The following is a 21,339-nucleotide window of genomic DNA, read 5'->3' on the forward strand; positions in this document are numbered from 1 at the left end:
ATCTTCTTATCCTTCTTAAGTTCATGTGCCAAATCACTGTCCATTTATTTGTCACTCAAGATTTGTCTTCTCTCTTTTATATTGGGAGGCCTGTTTTGGAGTTCATGCTTCATGCACTCTGTTCTGGTTTTCATCTTATCATTTCCTTCCGCATGATACTGTTTTTAAAATTTGAAAATATTTACACTTCATTTCTTATGTTTTCATTTTTATCTTATCAAAATGTGTACACACATTTAACTGATTTTAAAAATGTCATTGCATCTGCTTGTTCTGCATTTGTATGTCATGTCATCATCCAGACCTCACTTCAGAACAGTGGTGTAAGTTGCAAAATTTTGCAAAATATAATTCAGTTTTATTCCTCACCTTTGAAAATATTTAGCAAGATAACCACACTTACATGCTGATATCTTTGAACTTTTCTGTTCACTTCATTTGCACATTTCGCATCCTGTTGTGTATGTCACTAAATATACCCATTGATCACAACAACTTTATGCTTTTAATAAATGACTGATAGACTCAAATTGTCAATAAATCAGCCTAATTTATTAATATAATTTTACACTGCAGGTTTCAGTCCTTTGTGACCATCATTGGGCGTTTGAAAAAAGGAAAATGTATTCACATTTGTTACTATCCTGCATGATGAAATAGTTTCATTATTAATAGTCCTGTCATATAAAAACTTTTACATAAGATTATGATGTTTAAATAGAAACAATTCTTACTGTTCATTATTAAAACTGGTATAAAATTATTATTATTATTAATTTTTGCTAAAAATTGGGGTTTTTACAGGTGATAATAAGTCTGAGTGTATGATGTTGGTGTCAGTGGTTGGTTGTGTGTTTTAATGGATGAAACAGGATGTTTTGGAGTTTGGACCTTGTAGATATGGATGTTATGTGGATATACATTGTTGGTGCTGACAGCCATGTGCTGCCCAGCTTGGGTGGTTTATTCTTTTTGGCATTCTGTTGTGGGCTTGGTGGTCATGTTTTTATGTTCTGTTCTTTGTTAGTAGGTTTTTAGTATAGTAGAGTTTGTTTATGGTGCTGTTCTTTTTTTTAAGGCATGGCTTAGTTGCTTCTGATGTTGTAATGTCATATCTCCTTATATTATTGAGGTTTTCTGTTCATGTCATCATCATCATCATCATCATCGTCTGTAAATTCGGTATAATATCCAAGGTATTAAAATATTACATTTGTTCAAGGGTGTTCCAGATAAATGATTTCCTTAAAAAACCATAGTGTTTGTTTTGTGTTTTTAAATTTTAAACTTATACAGTATTATTTAAAAATGATATTTAGTTTATAATGTGACATATACATTTCATCTCTGTTTCTTGTACTGTTATTTGATCATCTGCAAGATCATCATCATATTTAAATGATGTGTAATATCAAAGCTATTAGAATATTACACTTGTTCAAGAGTGTGGACATCTATTATTATTTTAGTGCCAGCTGAATGATTTCCTTCAAAAACCATAACGTTTGTTTTCTATTTATAAATTTTATACTTAATCAGTAGTATTTAAATATGATACATAGTTGATAATTTTAGCTAAACATTTCATCTCTGTCTCTAGTACCATTACTTTAACATCTGCAAGAAGTAATGCGTTTGGTGCTGTATTCATACAGGTGTTTAGACATATTGCAGGGTTACTCTTATTCATGCAGTTTCTAGATATATCAGCATATGTGTTGAACAACCTTCAAAATACTGCTCTTGCCTTCCTCTCTGGTTTGTACTTTAGTATCTAATACAGTTGTTGTAAAAAGAGAAAGTTGTCCCTGTGGTTAATTAATTAAGCACTACACCATGAAGGAATATGAGGGAGTGGGTATATAGATCCACATTTTCTTGAATTCAGCACTAGTTTGAGGTGAGTAGTCAGCTTCACGCTCCGGCTGCTTTACCCCCAGGGAAAGAGCCACCAGTACCCATTGGATAGGCGGTTGGGTGGACCCCAGAGCCAGTCTGGATGACATGGAAAAGAGAAAATCCTTGACCCTACCGGGACTCAAACTCCAACCTCCTGGTCATCCAGACCATAGCTAGTCTCTGTACCAACTATGCTATCCCAGCTTGTACATAATTTAAATACATTAAAATTTATATTTCTCTATTTTTTCAAGATTTGCAATATTTTTTATAATTGTTTGAGTCAGATATTTCTTCATAACCTACAAGAGTTCTGTGGTTCTCGATATTTTATTTCTTATTTGTTTGATTCCAAAAATATTACCAGTGCAGGACAACCCTTTTCTGAAACCATTGTGTTCTTATAATAAAATATTCAAGAGAGATGTAAGCATTTTCTTTTAAATGTTACCATATGTTTTATAACTTGTATTCAGTTGATATATGCCCATACTTCCTATCTTGTTTCTCAAGTATGGATACAACTTTTAGCTCCAAAGAGCTTTTGGGTATTTTACAATATGTGAATATGTATATAACAGTTGTAATAATCATAACTGTGGGGTTTACCTCTTGCTTCAGTATATTTAAATTTTCTTCATCATTGTTGTTTAAATTAGATATTTTTAACCTCATTGAATCTAATTTCTTCTCATATCTAGGAAAGTTTTACCTACTTCTGTCTCCAGAAAACACATAAGATAGTTTCTAGGTTGCCGGCTGAGTGAAGTGTTTCTTATCACAAAGGAAATTCTGCTGCAAAAAGAGTAGCAGGATAATTTTTTGTGATAACAGTGGCTGGGACTTCAGTTTCAGGCAGCCTCTCTGTTGCAAGACCAGGCCACAGCAGAGCAGCTTCAGGACATTGCATCACTTGAGGACTACCAGACAGCAACAGCTGGACTCCAGGACAGTGTCCAGAGCCCACAGTACAACACACAGAACCACCATGCTGTGTCTCAAGATTTTCAAGCTGTTCTGGACTCATCTCTGCCTGCTGGACTGGCTGACTTCAGTACATATGGACAGCCAGCTGTTGTAACTTCAAACTCTGATATAAGAACTGCATTGCCATCTCCTGTATCCAAGGACCCATCAGGTGGTTACCAGACAACACAGTCACCACACCAGCAGGGATTTGCTAATTCACCTCATGCCACCCTGACAGTACAGTCACCTCTGCCATCACCACTGACACATCAGGATTCACCTGGCTTTACATACCCCACCCCACCGGCTAGCCAGGAAGGGCAGTCACCGTCATTTGTCCATGGCACAATCATGACAAGCACACTTCCCTTGTCTTCACCACAGCAGCAGTCTGGGGCAACTGATAGCTTTGTGCAGTCGGTGATCTCGCATGGGGGTGGCCATGTACCACCAGCATCATCCCCGCTCTCTGCAGCGTTCTACACTGCCGCCATGTCTAGTTCTGCAGCTGTGGAAGCCGCACTGTCTGAAGTTCTGCCCGTGGAAACTCAGGGAGGGTGTGTAGTGAGCAGTCATCTCCGTTCTCCTCATGGGTTCAGTCTTTATGGAACATTAGCCAATCCATCTCCACCCCCTCAATCCCCACTGTCCACAACACCAGTTCCTTCTCCCCTCTCTCTCTCCAGTGTGCCTGCATCCTCTTCATCTGTGTCATCACCTCTACCTCCTGTGACCTTTGCCCCTGCACAGGGGCAGGTCACATTCCCCCTCTCTCCACATCAGTCTCTTCAGTCACAAATGATGCCAAATTCGGAGGACCCTCTCCTCTCTAGTAGTCCCAAGGACTTTGGAAGCAGAAAGAAGTTTGACTTCGGAGGGATACATTCATTCAAGCTTGTTGGAAATGGAATGGTTGATTTTGGAGTTGGAAATTCAGGACTTACAGGAATCGTAGTGGACAGTAATGGGGAACTGAAATTCTTTCAGACATCAAACCACCATCCAGCTAAAAGTTTGGTTGTAACAGGGAGTACAGGTGCTAATGCGACAGTGATGATGGGGAGTAGCACATCTGCGTTCCAGAACAAGAAGAATGAGCCTGATGGAGGAAAGAAAGGACTATCAGGCAAAGGCACTAACACACATCATACCTCACACTTCCATCACCATCACCACAGCAGCAGCGCCGTACGTAGCCAGCGACCGAAACTGCAGGTGGCACTAGATAACTTCAAGGAGGATGGGGATGATGATGTGTTCCTCAGCCCCACTAGGTGAGATGCTCAGTTTGCATTCTGAGTTCTGTTCCATATAGTTATTGCAGAATTGAATATAAATTCTAAACTAATTTAAGTAAGACAATATATTTTTTGTTCTGATAACTGAAAATTTGTCATTAAATTGTATTCACATGTGATGTGCTGTCAGTGAAAGCTTATGAAGGGGTGTAGACAATGGAAAATGTGGTCACAAGGCGAAATATGAAATGAGTTAGTAATGAGAATTCATTAAATGATTTTCTAGCTACTTGATATAAATATCATTATCATCATCATTAAAAACATCATTGGCAGAACAGCCCTTCTTGAGCCGCAACCTTTCTTAGAAGATTCTGCCAGATTTGCCATTCAGTTCACTTCTTGAGATGTTGCAGCAGTGATTTTTTTACAGAACAAGGTCATCAGCCTTGCATCCATCCCCCAACCTGGAGGTCTAGGTCCTGTATTTATGTTCCTCAGTGACTGGGTAGCCTCACCTCCACATTGGAATTTCATAATTATATTGTCATATAATTGAATATGATTAGAAATGGGGTTTGGATTGGTAATCAGATTTATTAGACACTTGTAACATCCAATGACTATGACAGTCTCACTGAGTTACACACTCCAAAGATCACTCTAACTACAGCACACATGAAGTCTTCACAGCCGTTGCTTGGTAGCAGCTTCCAATGGCAGACATTCCACTTCCTCCATGTTCCTGAACTGTCCCTGGCCTCTCCTACCAGCTTCTCACTTCTCACAGCTATAACTCTCAACTGACTCAACAGCAACTGCACTACTAGCTCTCGTTATATAGCCCTGGCTCAGACCACACAGAAAACATCTCTACAATTATTGCATGTTCTGTCATTGCTGTGGAAACAACTCACCTATTTATGCAGCTGTTACTTGGCAGTGGGTCTACATGGTACTATACTCAAATATAGAAACTCACAGCCTCTTTGACATCCTGCCATTGTGTACTTCATCGGCAATGCCCACTTCACAAAGTCTGCACATTCATGAGCCCCCTCAGACAAATTGATTTTTATTTTCAGGTGTTCAGATATAATAGAATTTGTTAAAAGCCATTTTCCTTACAGAACTTCAGTGTAGGTAGCTGGCCTGAAATAGGCAGGTGTATTATATAACACTGGTTTCCATGTCCTGATTGTTAACAGTAAACACAATTCATGTATGCTACAGCTATGTTAAATACTGTTCTTTGTATGTCATATATTTGATATACATTTAGAGAATAACTATTAATGTCTCATACAATAATTTCCATCTTTAAGGAGTCTTTCTGTATAAGGAGCATGAGACTGTAATTCATATGTTATATTCATGGAGTGTAAATTACATTTGTTACAGCATCCCCGCAAGTCCAATACGTGTGCAACGTAAAAGGCCACGGCCTGAACCTCTCTGTATACCCCCCCACCATCATCCTATGTTCCAGTCACGCCTGCGCTCTTCTCGGCTGTGCACTTCCTCTCCTCCCCCACCATACACACCTCCACCTATGCTGAGTCCAGCCAGAAATGGACAGGGATTGTTCTGGCAAGCTGTCACTCCCACCACAACAGCCTCAAGTACTCCTGCTAGCTCCACAGTGGCTTGGCCTAGCTCGACCACACTCACTCACTGCAAGAGTAAGTCAAAGTTGCTTGTCTTTATCATTTCAGGGCAATGAGCCATGAAGAGAATTATGTAGGGATTGGATTGACTGTGAAGGACACCTGACAGCCAGATGCAGCCCAGCTGAATCAGCAATATTATGAACTTTTAAAGATGTTAGTTTTTAAAATTAAAAATAACAACACATTTATATGCAACATACTATGACAACAGTGCAGAAATTTTAGCAAGAATAATATATACCTGTTAATGGCCGAGTCAGACCAAAAGATGTTGTAATAAGATATATGAAAGATGAAATTAAGTACTGCACTTAAGATGGTAGTTATATGCATGTACAAAAGACAACAATACTAGTACAAGAGGTTGCTGAAGTACCACAAAAATGAAATAAGTTCAGGAGTATGTGCAATACATCACTTTGTACTGAAGGGTTTTTTTATTGCTAGTGGGGTGGGACTAAGTCCCTTGTACTGCGGCCACTTCTGGCCTATTGTACAAGCTCCAGATGATAGGTGAAGGTGATTGTGGAGCAGTTGGTGGAATGAAGATTGGCAGGGGAAACCAAAGTACTCGGAGAAAACCTGCCCCAGCGCCACTTTGTCCACCACAAATCCCACTTTATCAGACCCGGGATTGAACCCAGGCCACCGCAGTGGGAAGCCAGCGACTAACCGCTTGAGCTATGGCGCAGCCTGTGCTGAAGGGTTAATAATATAATGAATATCTAGAATAATATAGATCTTAATATTGAATTCACCATTTTTTTTTCTATAATACTCTTTGAATTTGCCTAGTGAAACTATGAGAAGAAGTGCAGTGTGAAATGTTTACAGATGGCAGTGGTGGTGAGTCATCTGGTTCAGATGAGAGCCACCGAGGTCCAAGTAACAACCTGGACTCTGCCCCAGAGTCAGATGCTACACCTCACATGAACATTGGACCAGAATTCCAGTGCAGTATACCAAAGTGGAATCCTGACAGAGAAAAGGCTAATAGGGAGCCTTCTTATGAACATCTGCTATGGGACCCGGGCATCAGCAAGTTCTGTACAGATGCTGAAGGTAAACTGTGCCAAATTTTCTATGATCTGTCCAGTGTTTTGAATACACTGTTGCTCTTGTGTCATCAGCATTCCAAATAGAGTGACCCAATACAGACAGCATACCCATTGTCCATGTACAGCACTTACCATGAGTTAATCACACAAGCAGTGTAGAAGCATGCTTTAAAAACATCTCTAAACTTACAGTCAACCTGAAATAATAGGTTTCCTCTTATGCTAGCAGATTTTATTCCTATTAAAATCAGCACAAGACATTCTCCATCAAAACACTTTGTTTCATCATACTAACAGAGAGAAAACAGTGTTTACAGTTCTTTGAGTGTATATTACTGACCACATGCATTATGCAAAGCAATAATGTAATGAGGGACTCTTTGCTGTCTCCTTGTGGAAGAAAGATAATTACATTATATCCCACTGCATATAGATATAGAAAATTTGAGATCATGCAGGTGACACTGCTGGAAGTAAAAGCACATAAGCCGCATACTTATTGTCTGTTGTTAACACTGGATTCTTGGGAGGGACAATTTTAAATATGAGACTATTAACATGTTTACTACAAGGTATTTAAATGCCAGTTTAACCCTGGAGGCCAAACAGTGGTGGGTAACATAATAACAAGCACCTTCAGAAGTGGAAACAAGTGCTTCTCCTAGCTGTTTGTCACATATTTGATACATATTTAAAATTCACAGTGATTGTATTGCAACCTTTGAAGCTTTTATGACAAGTGGATGACATCTTTTTGAGACAAGACTGTAATTTTTTTCATGGCTAAGCTAAAGATTTTGGACTGTCCTCTTGATCACTGAGAGAGAGTTCATCTGACTGCCATCCACTGCCACCATTGGTAGATAATATGTTAATATATGGATACTGTTGGAATTTTATAACTGAAAAGATCATATATATTTGGCTGAATTAATTAATGTTTTTCCTCTACTAAAGAACAAAGTTTAGTTCTTCAGCTTGTTTAAAAAGACCATAAGGATGGTTATAAAGATCATGTTCAGTATCAAGTTTACTTGCCATCAGTTTCATTACAATTTGTTGTTTCCATTGATAGTTTTCTTTCCTTATCCTTGGTCTAACTGCTGTAAACTTTGACTTTGAAATATTAGTAACAGACTATGTTTCTGCCTTCTCATCATAAATTAGTTATCTCATATGTAAGATCATGAAAGCATACTAAGTTTTTGCCTAATTTGAAGGATAACAAAGATACAACCTTATGTAGATGATTCACACAGACATGCAGGGAATGCAATGACCTACTTTGTGGCATCTCAGAACTGAGTGGCCTGGCAGCCATATTTCAATGGCCATACAACAAAGCTACCTGAAAAGAGTTACCGATCTGGCATGGGGTAGCTGTTTGATTATTCACAGTGCCCATAAATCAGGTTCATTATTACAATGTCTCATCCAATAATATTATCATCATGGTCATTCTTCTTGTGATAAATGCTTGTTCACTTTTCTTTAATCTCCAATAAGAAACAGCATTGGGGCTGTATAAAAATGTTCTTTAGCTCTTGGTCTGATAGTGATAATTATTGAGTCATTGGAGGTATACTTTGAAATTTTGTGTGGATATCATAAACATGCCCACATGTTAGATGTGAAACATTTGTAAGTTATTATATTGTCACATGTCCGGGCTCCGTGACTGATTGTAATGGATACTGGATTGGATGATTCGATTTATGACATTTATACACAATGCTTGAGGTGGAATGAAAAAAGAACCGGGATGCCATCCTGCCACATCCCGCCCCACCTCAAGCCCTGGGTATTGTACATTGCATTTACTGTGAAAGAAGTAACGGGATGCTTTTAAGCCATTTAGAAAAGAGCCAGGATGCCATCCCACCGCATCCCGCCCCACCTCAAGCCCTGTTTATACATTTACACAGTTCGGGACTACCGGCAGTACAACACTATCACTATTCTACACACTTTCAGTTTACCGTTGACCATGCACTAGGATTCTCAGTCTTCATTAGTCTTATCCTGTCAATGGATTTATCACAGTCTCACTGTAACTTCAAATCACATGTGAAGTCTTCTTGGCACCTTCTAATTCCTTTCTTGCCATTTCTACAGCTGCCAGTTGTGAGACTCGACTGCTCTCGACTCCTGCTGTATACTTTGCTGTACTCTATCTACTACTATTACTACTCCCGTCCTGCCAAACACCTCTTATAAGCAGTTGGAAAACACAGCCTGTATTGTTGATGAAGCCTGTTTACCATGTTATTGCCTAGCGATAGACATCCTATTGTTGCATGCTTGTGTGTTGCGTGAATGTGTTTACTGACCCGTTGCCTAGCAATGAATATACATGTTACAATATATAAACATCAATGATGCAGAAGCATATGATTATGTCTGACAAATTTAATATATAGAAGGTTTATTCGCTTGTTGTTTAAAAATGCTGTCAGTATCAGGACTATATATCATTGATGATAGGATGATTAATGAATATGGAGTACTTGGTGGAATGGTAACTGACAAGGGAAACTGAAATACTCAAACAGCTCCTGCTACAGTTCCACTTTGTCCACCACATATCCCACATGACATGGCCTGGGATCGAACCTGGGCTGTCTCTGTGAGAAACTAACTGCAACTAACTGCCTGAACTATGGCATGGCCTTTAATGTTTACAGAATCTGTACTTAAGTAGTAAGTTCTTCACAATGTAAAATAACATTAATAATAGAGTAATAGGTCTGGTGAACTAAAAATGTATGCAGCAAGAAAGTAGGCTTTATAATGTTATATTTTAGCGTCCTGTTGCACTGATTTAAGTCCATGATTTATTTCAACCGTCTTCCAGTGCATACACTCATCTATCTCACTCCTCTCTCTTGCACTACATGTTTCGGCACAAAAGTGCCATCTTCAGGTGCTTATTCGATTTACGTTAAACTAGTTCACTGCATTCCTTGCCATCTTCATATTAAAATAACTAAAATATATATTTATCATATNGTGCGAGAGAGAGGAGTGAGATAGATGAGTGTATGCACTGGCAGACGGTTGAAATAAATCACAGGCTTTATAAGTTCTGCTTGGAATTCCTAGTTACACATAAGTTAGTTCAAAACATTTAAAACTTGTTTCCTGGCAGCATGAGGATACAGCCCCATGTGTCTTCCATGTGGGCACTAGATTCAGGCAGCGGTCTACTGCTGCCTGGACCTATAAAGCATCCTGGAGTTATTGATGAAGATAACACAACGTTCCTATCCAGGAACCCATACTCTGTCACACTCCAATCACTTCATTTACTTTGTGAACCGCTGCTTAGTTTCATCTATATTAATTAGTATTAGCTATGTTTTATGGGGGCACGCGGTAGCGTAGTTGGTTGAAGCACTATGCCACAAACCAGAAAGTTGCGGGTTCAAGTCCCGATGAGGTCATTGGATTTTTATCAGTTGACCTAACCCTTCCAGCCGCACTATGGCCCTGGGGTCGACTCAGCCTCTAACAGAAATGAGTATCAGGAATTAATTAAATAATTTTCCTGGGGAGTAAAGCGCTGCCGGCGTGTAAGGCTGACAACCTTACCACCATCTTTAAGCAAATTGTCTAGATAATGTGGGACCCTCAATGTCTTACAACCCTATGTGCCTTCACGGCCTGTTACAGGGATAACTGTACTTTTTACTTTTTTTTTTTTTTTACTTTTATTTTCATTTTACTGTCTTGTAAGTATCTTTATGGATTGTACACATATGTAATGTAATTATTAAACTCAGTCTGGGAGTGGAATGGATTCAGTTGGATTAGGATCTTGTGGCTGGCCTTTGTGAATGCAGTAGGGAACCTGTGGGCTGATTGAAATAAAAGCTAGAAATTTCTTGACCAGCCGAATAATTATTAACCTTTGCAGGAAGACTACATTGTGAAGTCTAGTCAGTTAAGCATCACCATCGTCATGTGATCACAGTTTTACAATTCTCTATTTATATGTTATTCATGTTTGTCTGCTGCAATATGTTCCACAAGAAAATGAAGTATTCCTGCTAATTGTTGGTGATTCTGTTGCAGTTGAAATGTACCTAGAATTTGCATGCTGTGCAGCGGTGCCTGGTGGGGGTCGCAACAAAGAGTATGCTCTCCATCTGCTGCATATGTGTCATGGAAACATTCATGTGGGTACCAACAGTTAATTCCAGTCTTGAATTACATTACATTACATTACATTGCATTCCATGGATCCAAAATTAGTCAAAGTGACTGTAGGATGTGGAATATGTCAAATAAATACAAAACATATGTACAGTCCCAATGGAGTTCTCACACAAGATAAACCAAGAATACACAGTGACTACACACAAGGCTATTTAAAGATACGTAAGTTATTTTCTAGACAATAGGTATTCATCAAAAGAGTAGAATAAATGTGTATTTAAGTATCATTTCAGTGCTATTTTAAACAGTGCCTGTTCATTCATAAGACCTTTGAGTTCAGATGGCAGGTTATTAAAAATTAATATGCGCTTTTCTGAAAGCATGAAAGGTTAGCAATTGGTTTATGAAGATAGTGTTTGTGTCTTGTGGTAACACTGTGTACATCCAAATAATTGAATCTGTTGGTTGGAAAATGATACACGTCCAGTGACTGAAAGGCAAACGTTTTCTGAACAATGTGACCTTCTTGGTTTTAATGCTGTGTAATTTGATAGAAGTTGACTGATATACCTCCAAAATGTCATTGGACTTCTACTGAACTACACAGCATTACAACCCATAAAATCATAATCTTTATAGTCACCACCTTGAGGATCTCAAATCCAACAAATATTTTCCCTTTTCAAACTGAACAATTCAGTTATTGTTACCATGAGGAGTGTACAATACTGGAAAATATTTGTATAGACTGATGAAAATAGTATTATGAACATATCATGCATTTATCGGCTATGAAAAACACAAAATATCTGGTTGAATAGGACCAAAGACAGATTGAAAACAATGCTACAGCATTTTTTATCCCTCTTGAAAATAGTTTCATAATAAGCTTTTCAAAATCTGATTCATTTTATATATTTCAGGGAGTAGAGAACATCTTCATTTCTGTCCATAGCTGTTGCAGTACAGTTTACCAACAGATATGTGTAGTAAAATGAATCTAGCTTTTACTTGGAGAAGGATATGAATACTGTATGAGAATAAATTGCTTGATATAGTACATCCATGGTGTACCCAGAGTTTAGGGTGGAGTGTGAATGAAGATTTGTGGGCTAAATTTTGGGTAAAATGCTTGATATCCACCTTTCATACAAATTTCCTCACAAGTTTTCTGATACCTACTGTACCATTATCAGCACATTTGAGAAGTACAGTAGCTGCTGCTGTACTGTTTGTACAGTACCTTTTTGTTGTACAGTGGAATCTACAGAAGGTGGTTGAAAACAGTAACATGTAGCACATCAGAGTCCATGAAAACACTGAACCCATCACATAATTCACACAGTTCTCATAGCTTTATTCTAGATTTTGGACATCAAATATGAATGAGTAAAAATTGACAGATTTTTCAAGCAGCTTGAGTACTGAAAAATTCACATAGAACTTTATGTGTAAAACCCTGTGGGAAGAAACTACTTGGTAGACCTGGGTGACATAAATTAGAAAGTGCTCATATTAGTTTGTTTCTTGTGCTTCCAAGTATGGTCTGTGTAGACTTCAGTGGCCCCTGTCCACCTATGTAATCTGACCAAAGATCATATTCACAACCATCTGAATAAGCATCCATTGTCATATTCCAAGACTACTAGATCACTTTTAGGGGATTATATTGTAAATGATCTTAGAGAATGTATAAATGGATTTAGCTGGTGGAGCATGTGATTTAATGGCTGACTTCCATAGGTACAGGAATGAAGCTTCAGGTTTCATAAAGAGTGAAGGGAATTTCTTTACCATCTGAAAATAAATACGATGTAGCAACTGCTCAGGAAGTTATTAGTGCTCAAGGGATTAAAGAAGTTGGCTGAATGTACTGTCAGGGAGCTAAATACATATTTCAAAAACTGTACATAGGCAGATTTGTGTGTCCATATAATTGGTTTCAGTTGAAATTTGGAGCATCATTAGTGATCTAGTTTTCACCAAGACTTCATTCTGTATGTATATGATATACTTGTACATATATAAAATGTGAAATTTGTCCTGTGCTTATCTAATTAAGCACTACACCATGAAGATATATGGGGGAATGGATGTATAGATCCACGTTTTCCTTACCTGAACACTAGTTGGTGGTGAATGGTCAGCTTCACATCCCGGCTGCTTTACTCCCAGGGAAAGGGCCCCCGGTGCCCATTGGATAGAAGGCTGGGTGAGCCCCAGAACTAGTCTGGGTGATGTGAAGAAGACAAAATTCTTCATGCTACTGGGACTCGAACTCCAGCCCCTCAGTCATCCAGCCTGTAGCCAGTCACTATACGAACTGCACTATCTCAACTCCCATATATATAAATTTATTTGTTTATTTATTATTGGATCCCATTGAGGTGAATTCTTTCAATTTACCTAATCCTTCCAACTGCACTATGGTCCTGGGTTTAACTCAGCCTCTAACAGAAATGAATACCAGGTATATTCCTGGTAAAGGGTGGCCAGCGTGTAAAGTTGACAACCTCACCGCCATGTCTGAGCCGACTGTCTAGAAAATGTGGGAACTTCAAAATCTCACAACCCTATGGGCCTCTATGGCCTGTTACAGGGATAGCTTTACTTTTACTTACTTACTACTGGATTCCAGGAAGCGATGTTGAAGCTGATGCAACCAACACCAACTCTGCCACCTGGTCATCCACTGCTTGCCTATGAATACACAGAGAGTGACCGATGGAGTGCAGAGGAAATGGACGCATTCCACCAAGGGCTGCTGAAGTATGACAAGGACTTCCACAGTGTGGCAGAGGAGGTACTATCTTGCTTAATACCTATATTTGTAGCTCTCCAGCAGTAAGTAAATTATTTTATTATTTTATTAATTCATGATTAAGTAGAAACATTTACATTTAAGTTGTTGACTGTTTTAATCTTTCCTTTATGAATGAAAAGTTCTACCAACAATAATGAAGTAATTCTCAAATAAAATTAAATTATCAGTATCACCAAAGAAATTGAAATATAGTTGTAAGCATCAAAGTTAATAACGTCTGCGATGCTGTAAGTAGTATACTATGTACAACTTCTTTATTAACCGTCACAACACAACAAATATCAAGGCCAGTGCCCAGCTACGGCTCTGCTACATGTTTTGGCTATCAACAGCCATCATCAGGCAATACATGGTTAACATATATACACCACTGAACTGCAGTACTATTAAACTGGATACAATATTATTAAACATATAAAATACTTGACATAAAAAATACAATAAATCAAATTATATAAAGAAACAGAAGTTATAGTACAAAACAAGAATAAAATTTTAATTGATGTTTTATAACATCGAATCAGTCGTTGGTTTTGTATTTTCGTACGTTCCCATGGACAAATTGGAATATTCTATTTTTTTTTCTTCTTTTTGTGTATAAGATTTTATAGGAGGCTCGTGATATAGATGTAGTAAATTAATGTTAATTGTTTAGTCGGTGCCTTGTCTTACAAAATTTTGTCCGTACTGTAGGGAATGTAAACAACAACTGATTTGGTGATGTAAGATTATGCCTTTACATAAAACTTCTTCCTAAAATCATGAGTTTCCAACTAATAATAGTGGGCATGGCTTATTCCCCAAGCAGTCAATGCCTGGTCAGTTCAAGAAATCCCTTGTTCTTATGAAATTCAGAAATTTTTGGTCAGCACTAAAGCTCAGCTTTGCTACCTGTCACATGTCAGTTCAACCCAGTTCATATCTCTCATAATCCAGAACCTAAAAGGCATTTAATATTTTACTTTCATTCACAACTCCTTCTAAGTTGCCTGTCTTCGTAAGAGGTTAGAAGTTTTCAACCAAAGTTATTTTCACGTTGCGGCATGTCACATTAGGTTTGCAAGAAATCAGTGACAAATTTTATAATTACATATGAGTTCCTACTAATGTAATTTATGTTCATGTTGTGAAGGAGATAAAGGTAAAGTTTTTCCAGCTCTTATGCATCATTTAGAGTATGGAGACAGATCACCATGCATTGTTAACCCGTTGCCGTGGTTCGTCGTGTATGTTTCGTCAGGGATTTAAATCGTCTGGGGGGGTTCGACGTGTATGTTTCGTCCAGCTGCACACGTATGTTATAACGCCCATAATAATTGATGGTTTTGCTGTAGATTGTTAGATTTTTCACTGGCCTGTTGTCAGGAGGACTGTATTTAATGACACACGCGTTTAAGAGCGCTAAGTCGTCGTTACATATGCCTGTCTTGCAGCAACGTTCCTGTGGCTATTGCGAGCTGTTTCTGTTATGAATGATGTGTTTNGAGTATGGAGACAGATCACCATGCATTGTTAAGCTTGGTGCTAGATGAGGTGTGTAATTTGCATCACCCTCTTTTCTTCTTTGTCCTAAGGAGAATGCCTCAGTACCTATTGGATATGAGGCTGAAAGAAAGGGGATCTAGACTCAGTTTGGATGTGATGGAGGAGAAGAAATGTCTGCCTTTGCCAAGATTCTGTTACTGCATTGGCCAAACAACTCCAGCTGAATTGCTTTGGTTGTAAATTTTGAAAATAAATATTGTTTCTATTATTCTCAGATTGGCTCGAAGACAGTGAAGCAATGTATCCAATTCTATTACTTATGGAAGAAAGTGTGCCCAGATGAGTACAAGCGACTACGTCTAATTCGTCGACGACAGAACGCTGATTATGGTTCACGTACTGATGTAGACTATGAAGACATCAAGATGGAAGACTCACATATTCCTGTAATTATTTGACAGTTATAGTAAAACTTTTGTACCATAACAAATGATCCTATTCTTTTCAGCATTTGTAGGATAGAGATTTTTTTAGATGATTTATAATGTGTTCATGATTTTATTGATATTCTTTTTACTATCTGGCACTGAAAGGGTATTTGCAGATTTAAAATGCAAGCATATTGTCTATAGATTTTCTTTTATGTGTTCTGCTGTGGCTTTTTGAAGGAAAACTTTTGCTGTTTTCTCATTAGCATGCACCAAACTTGGGTACTTGTACATCACAATTTAATGAATTTTCTGTATGAAGCACAAGATATGAAATATAATACTGTTGGTCATCAGAAATCACTGAAAGTAATTAACATTTTTGTGGAAGTATTGTAAGGTTCAGTGCGGATAATAACAAAGCCTGAAGTCAGACAAAGTTCTGGAACAGCTCCATCTTCCTCTTGTCATCACAGCACATTTCTAAAATACTCTTCAGTCTTCATTGACTATTTTGCAATAGATTTTATCCACAAAAGTTCTGTATGTATTTCATGTCTTTCTCATCCTACCCATGTGCCCAGACCACCACAGCCTCTCAGATTTCATTGTCTGAACAATTCCAGGTAACCTGTATAAATCGTGAAGTTCTTCATTATATATTATACTGAGATGGTTACTTGCTTCTTCCTTTTTATCTACGAATAGTTTTCCTGAGAACCTTTTTTTTCTTCTTTTATTCCTGTAATTTATGTTCTTCCATTGAGATAAGAAACCACTTCTCACACCCATACAAAACAAATGGCAAACTTATTCTTTAAGAACAGTGATCTTCAGCATTTCTAAAAACAGGCAAGAGGATAACAGCTCTTAAATTTAATAATATGAATCATTTCCAGAGCATGTTGTTCTCCAAAATTTACTATGAACCTTGTTCCCATTTGACAGCATTGTTAGACAGATTTAAAAACATTCTGAATGTTTTGTTACATATGCTTATGTTATGACTTTGTTACAATTTTGATCTTCAGTCATGTTCAAATTTTACTCATGTTTACACCTTGACCAATTTTTTAACTGGCTTATAGGAAAATTTATGTTGTCATTTACAGTATTTATATTGTTCTTGACTTTCCTAATGGCATAATTTGAAGTAAAATTAACCTCTCTGTAGTTAGTGTTGTGCACTGCATGGTACTTGTTTGCTGTGTGCTGCCATTTGCCCCCATGGAGTGCTGTGAACTGCATACTGTTGACTGCTCATGCTTCTATCACACAAATAATTCAACCACATGAATTCTGCTTGCATATACTTTAAGACAAAGGTCTAGGCTATCGTTCAATGTCTGTATGGAACATATTTATTGGAGTAAATGTTATTCACTTTATGTGCAAACCCAACACACCTCCTTCTTAGGACCCTAAAGTGAGAAGGAAAGTCATATCTTACCGATATGGCCATGGTCTGTGCAATATTGATCAAAAAGTGGATTGTGTTGTATGTACATTGTCTTGTATATTGTTTTGTACATTTTAAAGGCTTGTTGACATGTAATGTTTGGTTGTTTTCAACTGACTTGTCCAATTGTGCCTGCATAACAGTTATGGATGCTAAACAAATTATCAATTATCTTGCTAAAGCTCATTTTACTGGTATGTTTGTACTTATCCGCGGGTTAGTCCATTATAACCTTGTCTCTCAAGGTGTTTTGTTACGTTACATGATCTTGCTAAAGTTTTCAGTTGTGTTTGCTTTCAGGCCAATGACGTGGAATTGGTATCAACCAGTTCAGAGAGCCGACTCTTCGTGTGTGAATATCCAGACTGCTCAGCTGTATGTATAGCAAACATATAATTAATATTTGTGTGCCTTGTTGTGCAAAATAATATTTTACCTAATTATTCTTGTATGTGTAATAAGCAGAATAGTTCTGTTTAGTCTTTCTACACAAAGTGAATGCATAATGGGAAGGTTATGTCCATACATCTGTTAATCCAAATATATGAACTCTAAATGGAGTTTGATTAAATTTTGTGTTTGAGCCTGCACTTACAGTTGGGAAAATTAAACTTTGGCCATATCTTATCAGTACAGACCTAACTTTAAACAGTTTTCTTACAAATGTTCATTGTACAAGAAAGTAATACATAACCAAAAATATAGATCCCATTAATATTTACAGCTTTAGTTTGAAACATTTTACAGTGTTGAAAATATTCAGTGAAATACAAAGAGAGATTGTTGCTGACTGTGCAATATGATTACCTTTGAAATATTGGCAGTGAATGAAATCAAAGTCAATGCAATGAACAGAATCACATGAATGTATTTATGAAATATATGAGCTCCCATACAGTTTGACTTTATTCTTTTTTATGTAGGACTGAACTGTATGCTTTAGAGAATCAGGCACTTATGGCATGGTTCCTTCTATAGTTTTCCTTGTGTATATCAACTTGATTTCTTAAGTTGGAGGAATAGAAATTAAGACTGTGTGAACAACAATTGTATCATTTGCCTAATTCAGCAATCAGAATATTTTGGTAAAGTATGCACTAGACTACTGATGGTCAGAATAGACTTACAGCCAACTGTAATGCAATAGGATTTTTACTTCGTTGTTTTCATGCAATTTGAATGTCAAAAGAAAATCTGCACAGGATTGCAATATAATTGGTAGTAACTAATTAACTTAGTAACAAACTGACTCTTCATAGGGCTCTCTAAGGTGGATAGCTGTTGAGCTGTTAAAATTCACCCAACTGTAACACAATCTAAAGATGCGTGGCCATAACCAATAATAACCCATCATACTCTAGTACAAGTAAAAGTACTTTTTCAAAATAAAATTTTCAAGTATATGAACAGTGTATAAAATACTGGAGACTGTGTACTGTTGTATGTACACTTCTTTTCACACTGCCACCAGATGGGAGGATCAGTACATCAATTTCCTCTGAGTTACAGGAAAGCTGCACTAATGATCATTGATGTTGAAGTTTTGAAATGATAACATATAAGCGGTGTACTTACATTTTTTAACCAAATCCAGTTTTCTGTCAAACTACAATTTTAAATCATGTGCTTATTCACAAGTACATGTGTTATATTTACATGAAACTAATATTTATTCATGATAATTCCCTCAAATCTCTTCCATCTTAATGTTCATATTTATTAAAAATTTCTCTCTTGACATTGCATAATTTCTTAAACTGACAGATCACTGTAAAATATACAAAGAACATTTAAAATGATAATGTAGTCTGGATCCCAGAACCCATCTAGAAGATGTACAGGCTGCTTCAAGATACATGCTGACTGTCTTGGGTATTTAGGAATCTAGTCACAATTAACGTTTGTTGCCCATACTTCGCAGTAGTATGACAATGCATATGCACAGTTCAACTGGCTGCGCATTGCTTATTTAAAAATTTACCGCATTACCCAAAAGTTAAAATCTGGCTACCATGCTTGTAGTGCCAGGAGATTTGGAATGTGATATTCCTGGAAATTATAGGTTAATATGTAAATCCCCAAGACTGTGTTATAATGTGACATATCATTAGATGTATTATCAAAGAACATTGTTCATATTAACAAGATTATATAATACCTCCGCAACAGTAAATGGTTCATTCAATTTTCTTTATTTGTTGTATCATAAGTTATTCTCTTAGAAAAGTGTCTCAGGAGTGCAGACCAAATAATTCCAGCCTCAGATTTCTCATGAATATGAGCCAAATAATTTTGTCTTAGGCATGTGTCCCATGAGTGTGACTCTTCTAGTTCAGATGATTATAAGTGATGGGTCCTAGGTCAAAATTCATTCATTCATTCATTTCCTTTATTTTCCATATATCTATACAGGCAAAAAACCTAAGATGCGGAAATAGTCCCTTTGATAATAGATGTATACATGTAATAAATTACATAAGTCACACAACTAAAATAATCATCATCATTTATTTACATTCCATAAATCCACTACATATAGGATAAGGAATTAGTCATTGATAATACAAATAACACTACATAGAAATAATAATATAAATAACAATATAAGACATTCAATACCACAATCACAGTTGATTATTGGAGTCAAATTTACAATCAAAGTGTTCCAAATAATGAATTAATGGTGTATAAGAAATTTTCTGTTCATACATAAAGGATAGTTTATATTATTAACTTTGCACTGTCTATTAATTTTGTATCTGTTTGCATGTTTTTTGTTTGTAGACCTTGTAATGAACTTTTACCATAGAATCCCCATTTAACGTTCTATTTCAGTGATTCAAAGTGACTCTAAATGTTAAAATTCTTGAGTTTAAGGTGTTCTTTGTTCAGTGCTCAAATATATTTTTTCCCCAGAGAGCGATATGAAGTGAAGATTTCACTGCATTTCACTGCCAGCATGTAGAGCAGGCCATCACATTACATTCAGGATCTTCATACATATGTGTAGTTGATATGTGTAGTGTTGTCTCAGGCCATTTCTAATTACAGAAGAACCTGACATGTAGAAACATGAATACGTGTATACCATGCTACCAGCATCTGACCTGGGAAGTGCTTGTTCTGAGCCATAGTACGCTTATGGTAGAGTAGTGGTTAAGGTACTATGCTACAAGCCGGAAGGTCACGGGTTCAAGTCCCAATGAGGCCATTGGATTTTTTTCAATTGACCTAATCCTTCCGGCCGCACTAGGCCCTGGGGTTTACTCAGCCTCTAACAGAAATGAGTACCAGGAATTAATTAAATGATTTTCCTGGGGAGTGAAGCGCGGCCGGCGTGTAAGGCTGACAACCTTACCGCCATCTTTGAGCCGATTGTCTAGATAATGTGGGACCCTCAACGTCTCACAACCCTATGTGCCTTCACGGCCTGTTACAGGGATAACTGTACTTTTAGTATATTACATTCATGTTTCTTCATGCAAGAGTCTTCTTGTAATTATGGCATCAATTAGATCTTGTAATATATTCATCTTCTGGGCTTATAGAGCTTTAACTCCCGTGCTGCACTGAATGGCCACATACGAATTCATGGTGGGGGTGTGTGTGGACGTTCTCCCACCCCTGACAAGCGTCCAGCTGCTGCAACCCCTCCCACGCTTGGAGATATTATTGAGGAATTTCCATGCAAGATTTGTGGGAAGTAAGTGAATGCCTACCAATGTTTACATCTCTCTAAAAGGTCGACACAAGGTAAATTTCTCTTTCATCTTTATGCCTGGTGTGCCTCTTGGACTGCGCCCCAATCTAACTTAAAATCAGAATTGGTGATGTTTCACTGTATTAGCGTATTTTGAAAATTATTTTAAATACTCTGTCATTTTTTCTTCTAAATAATATTTTGGAAAAGTTTGTTAACCACATTTTTGTGTTGTGAAGTCATTAATAACAGTAATAATAATAATAATAATAATTTGCATCCAGCAGACTGTAGTATCTGATTGCATTTCCTTTTAGTTTTTACTTGTCCCTTTTATCATTGCAAAGAAATGCCCACCATGTGTGATTGGGGACTTTAACCCCTCAGCTGTTGGTACTGTGGTTGTGCAGATGAGACATACCACAGGCCCCCTCCTATTCCATTTACTCTG

General features: G+C 37.3%; 1 protein-coding gene across 4 annotated transcripts in view; it reads left to right on the plus strand.

Annotated features, from left to right (window-relative positions):
* LOC111863320 overlaps positions 1-21,339 on the plus strand; it is a 1,149,828-nt gene that overhangs the window by 1,121,140 nt on the left and 7,349 nt on the right. For all 4 annotated transcript variants that reach the window (XM_033751009.1, XM_033751005.1, XM_033751008.1 and 1 more), the window contains 8 exons: positions 2,749-4,142; positions 5,508-5,788; positions 6,611-6,838; positions 10,909-11,012; positions 13,631-13,795; positions 15,577-15,747; positions 17,489-17,563; positions 20,737-20,891. In XM_033751009.1, coding sequence (XP_033606900.1) covers positions 2,749-4,142; positions 5,508-5,788; positions 6,611-6,838; positions 10,909-11,012; positions 13,631-13,795; positions 15,577-15,747; positions 17,489-17,563; positions 20,737-20,891 — 2,573 coding nt within the window. The remainder of the gene's footprint in view (positions 1-2,748; positions 4,143-5,507; positions 5,789-6,610; positions 6,839-10,908; positions 11,013-13,630; positions 13,796-15,576; positions 15,748-17,488; positions 17,564-20,736; positions 20,892-21,339) is intronic.

Source organism: Cryptotermes secundus, unplaced genomic scaffold, assembly GCF_002891405.2.
Source record: "Cryptotermes secundus unplaced genomic scaffold, Csec_1.0 scaffold159, whole genome shotgun sequence".
In the NCBI taxonomy this organism is placed as follows: domain Eukaryota; kingdom Metazoa; phylum Arthropoda; class Insecta; order Blattodea; family Kalotermitidae; genus Cryptotermes; species Cryptotermes secundus.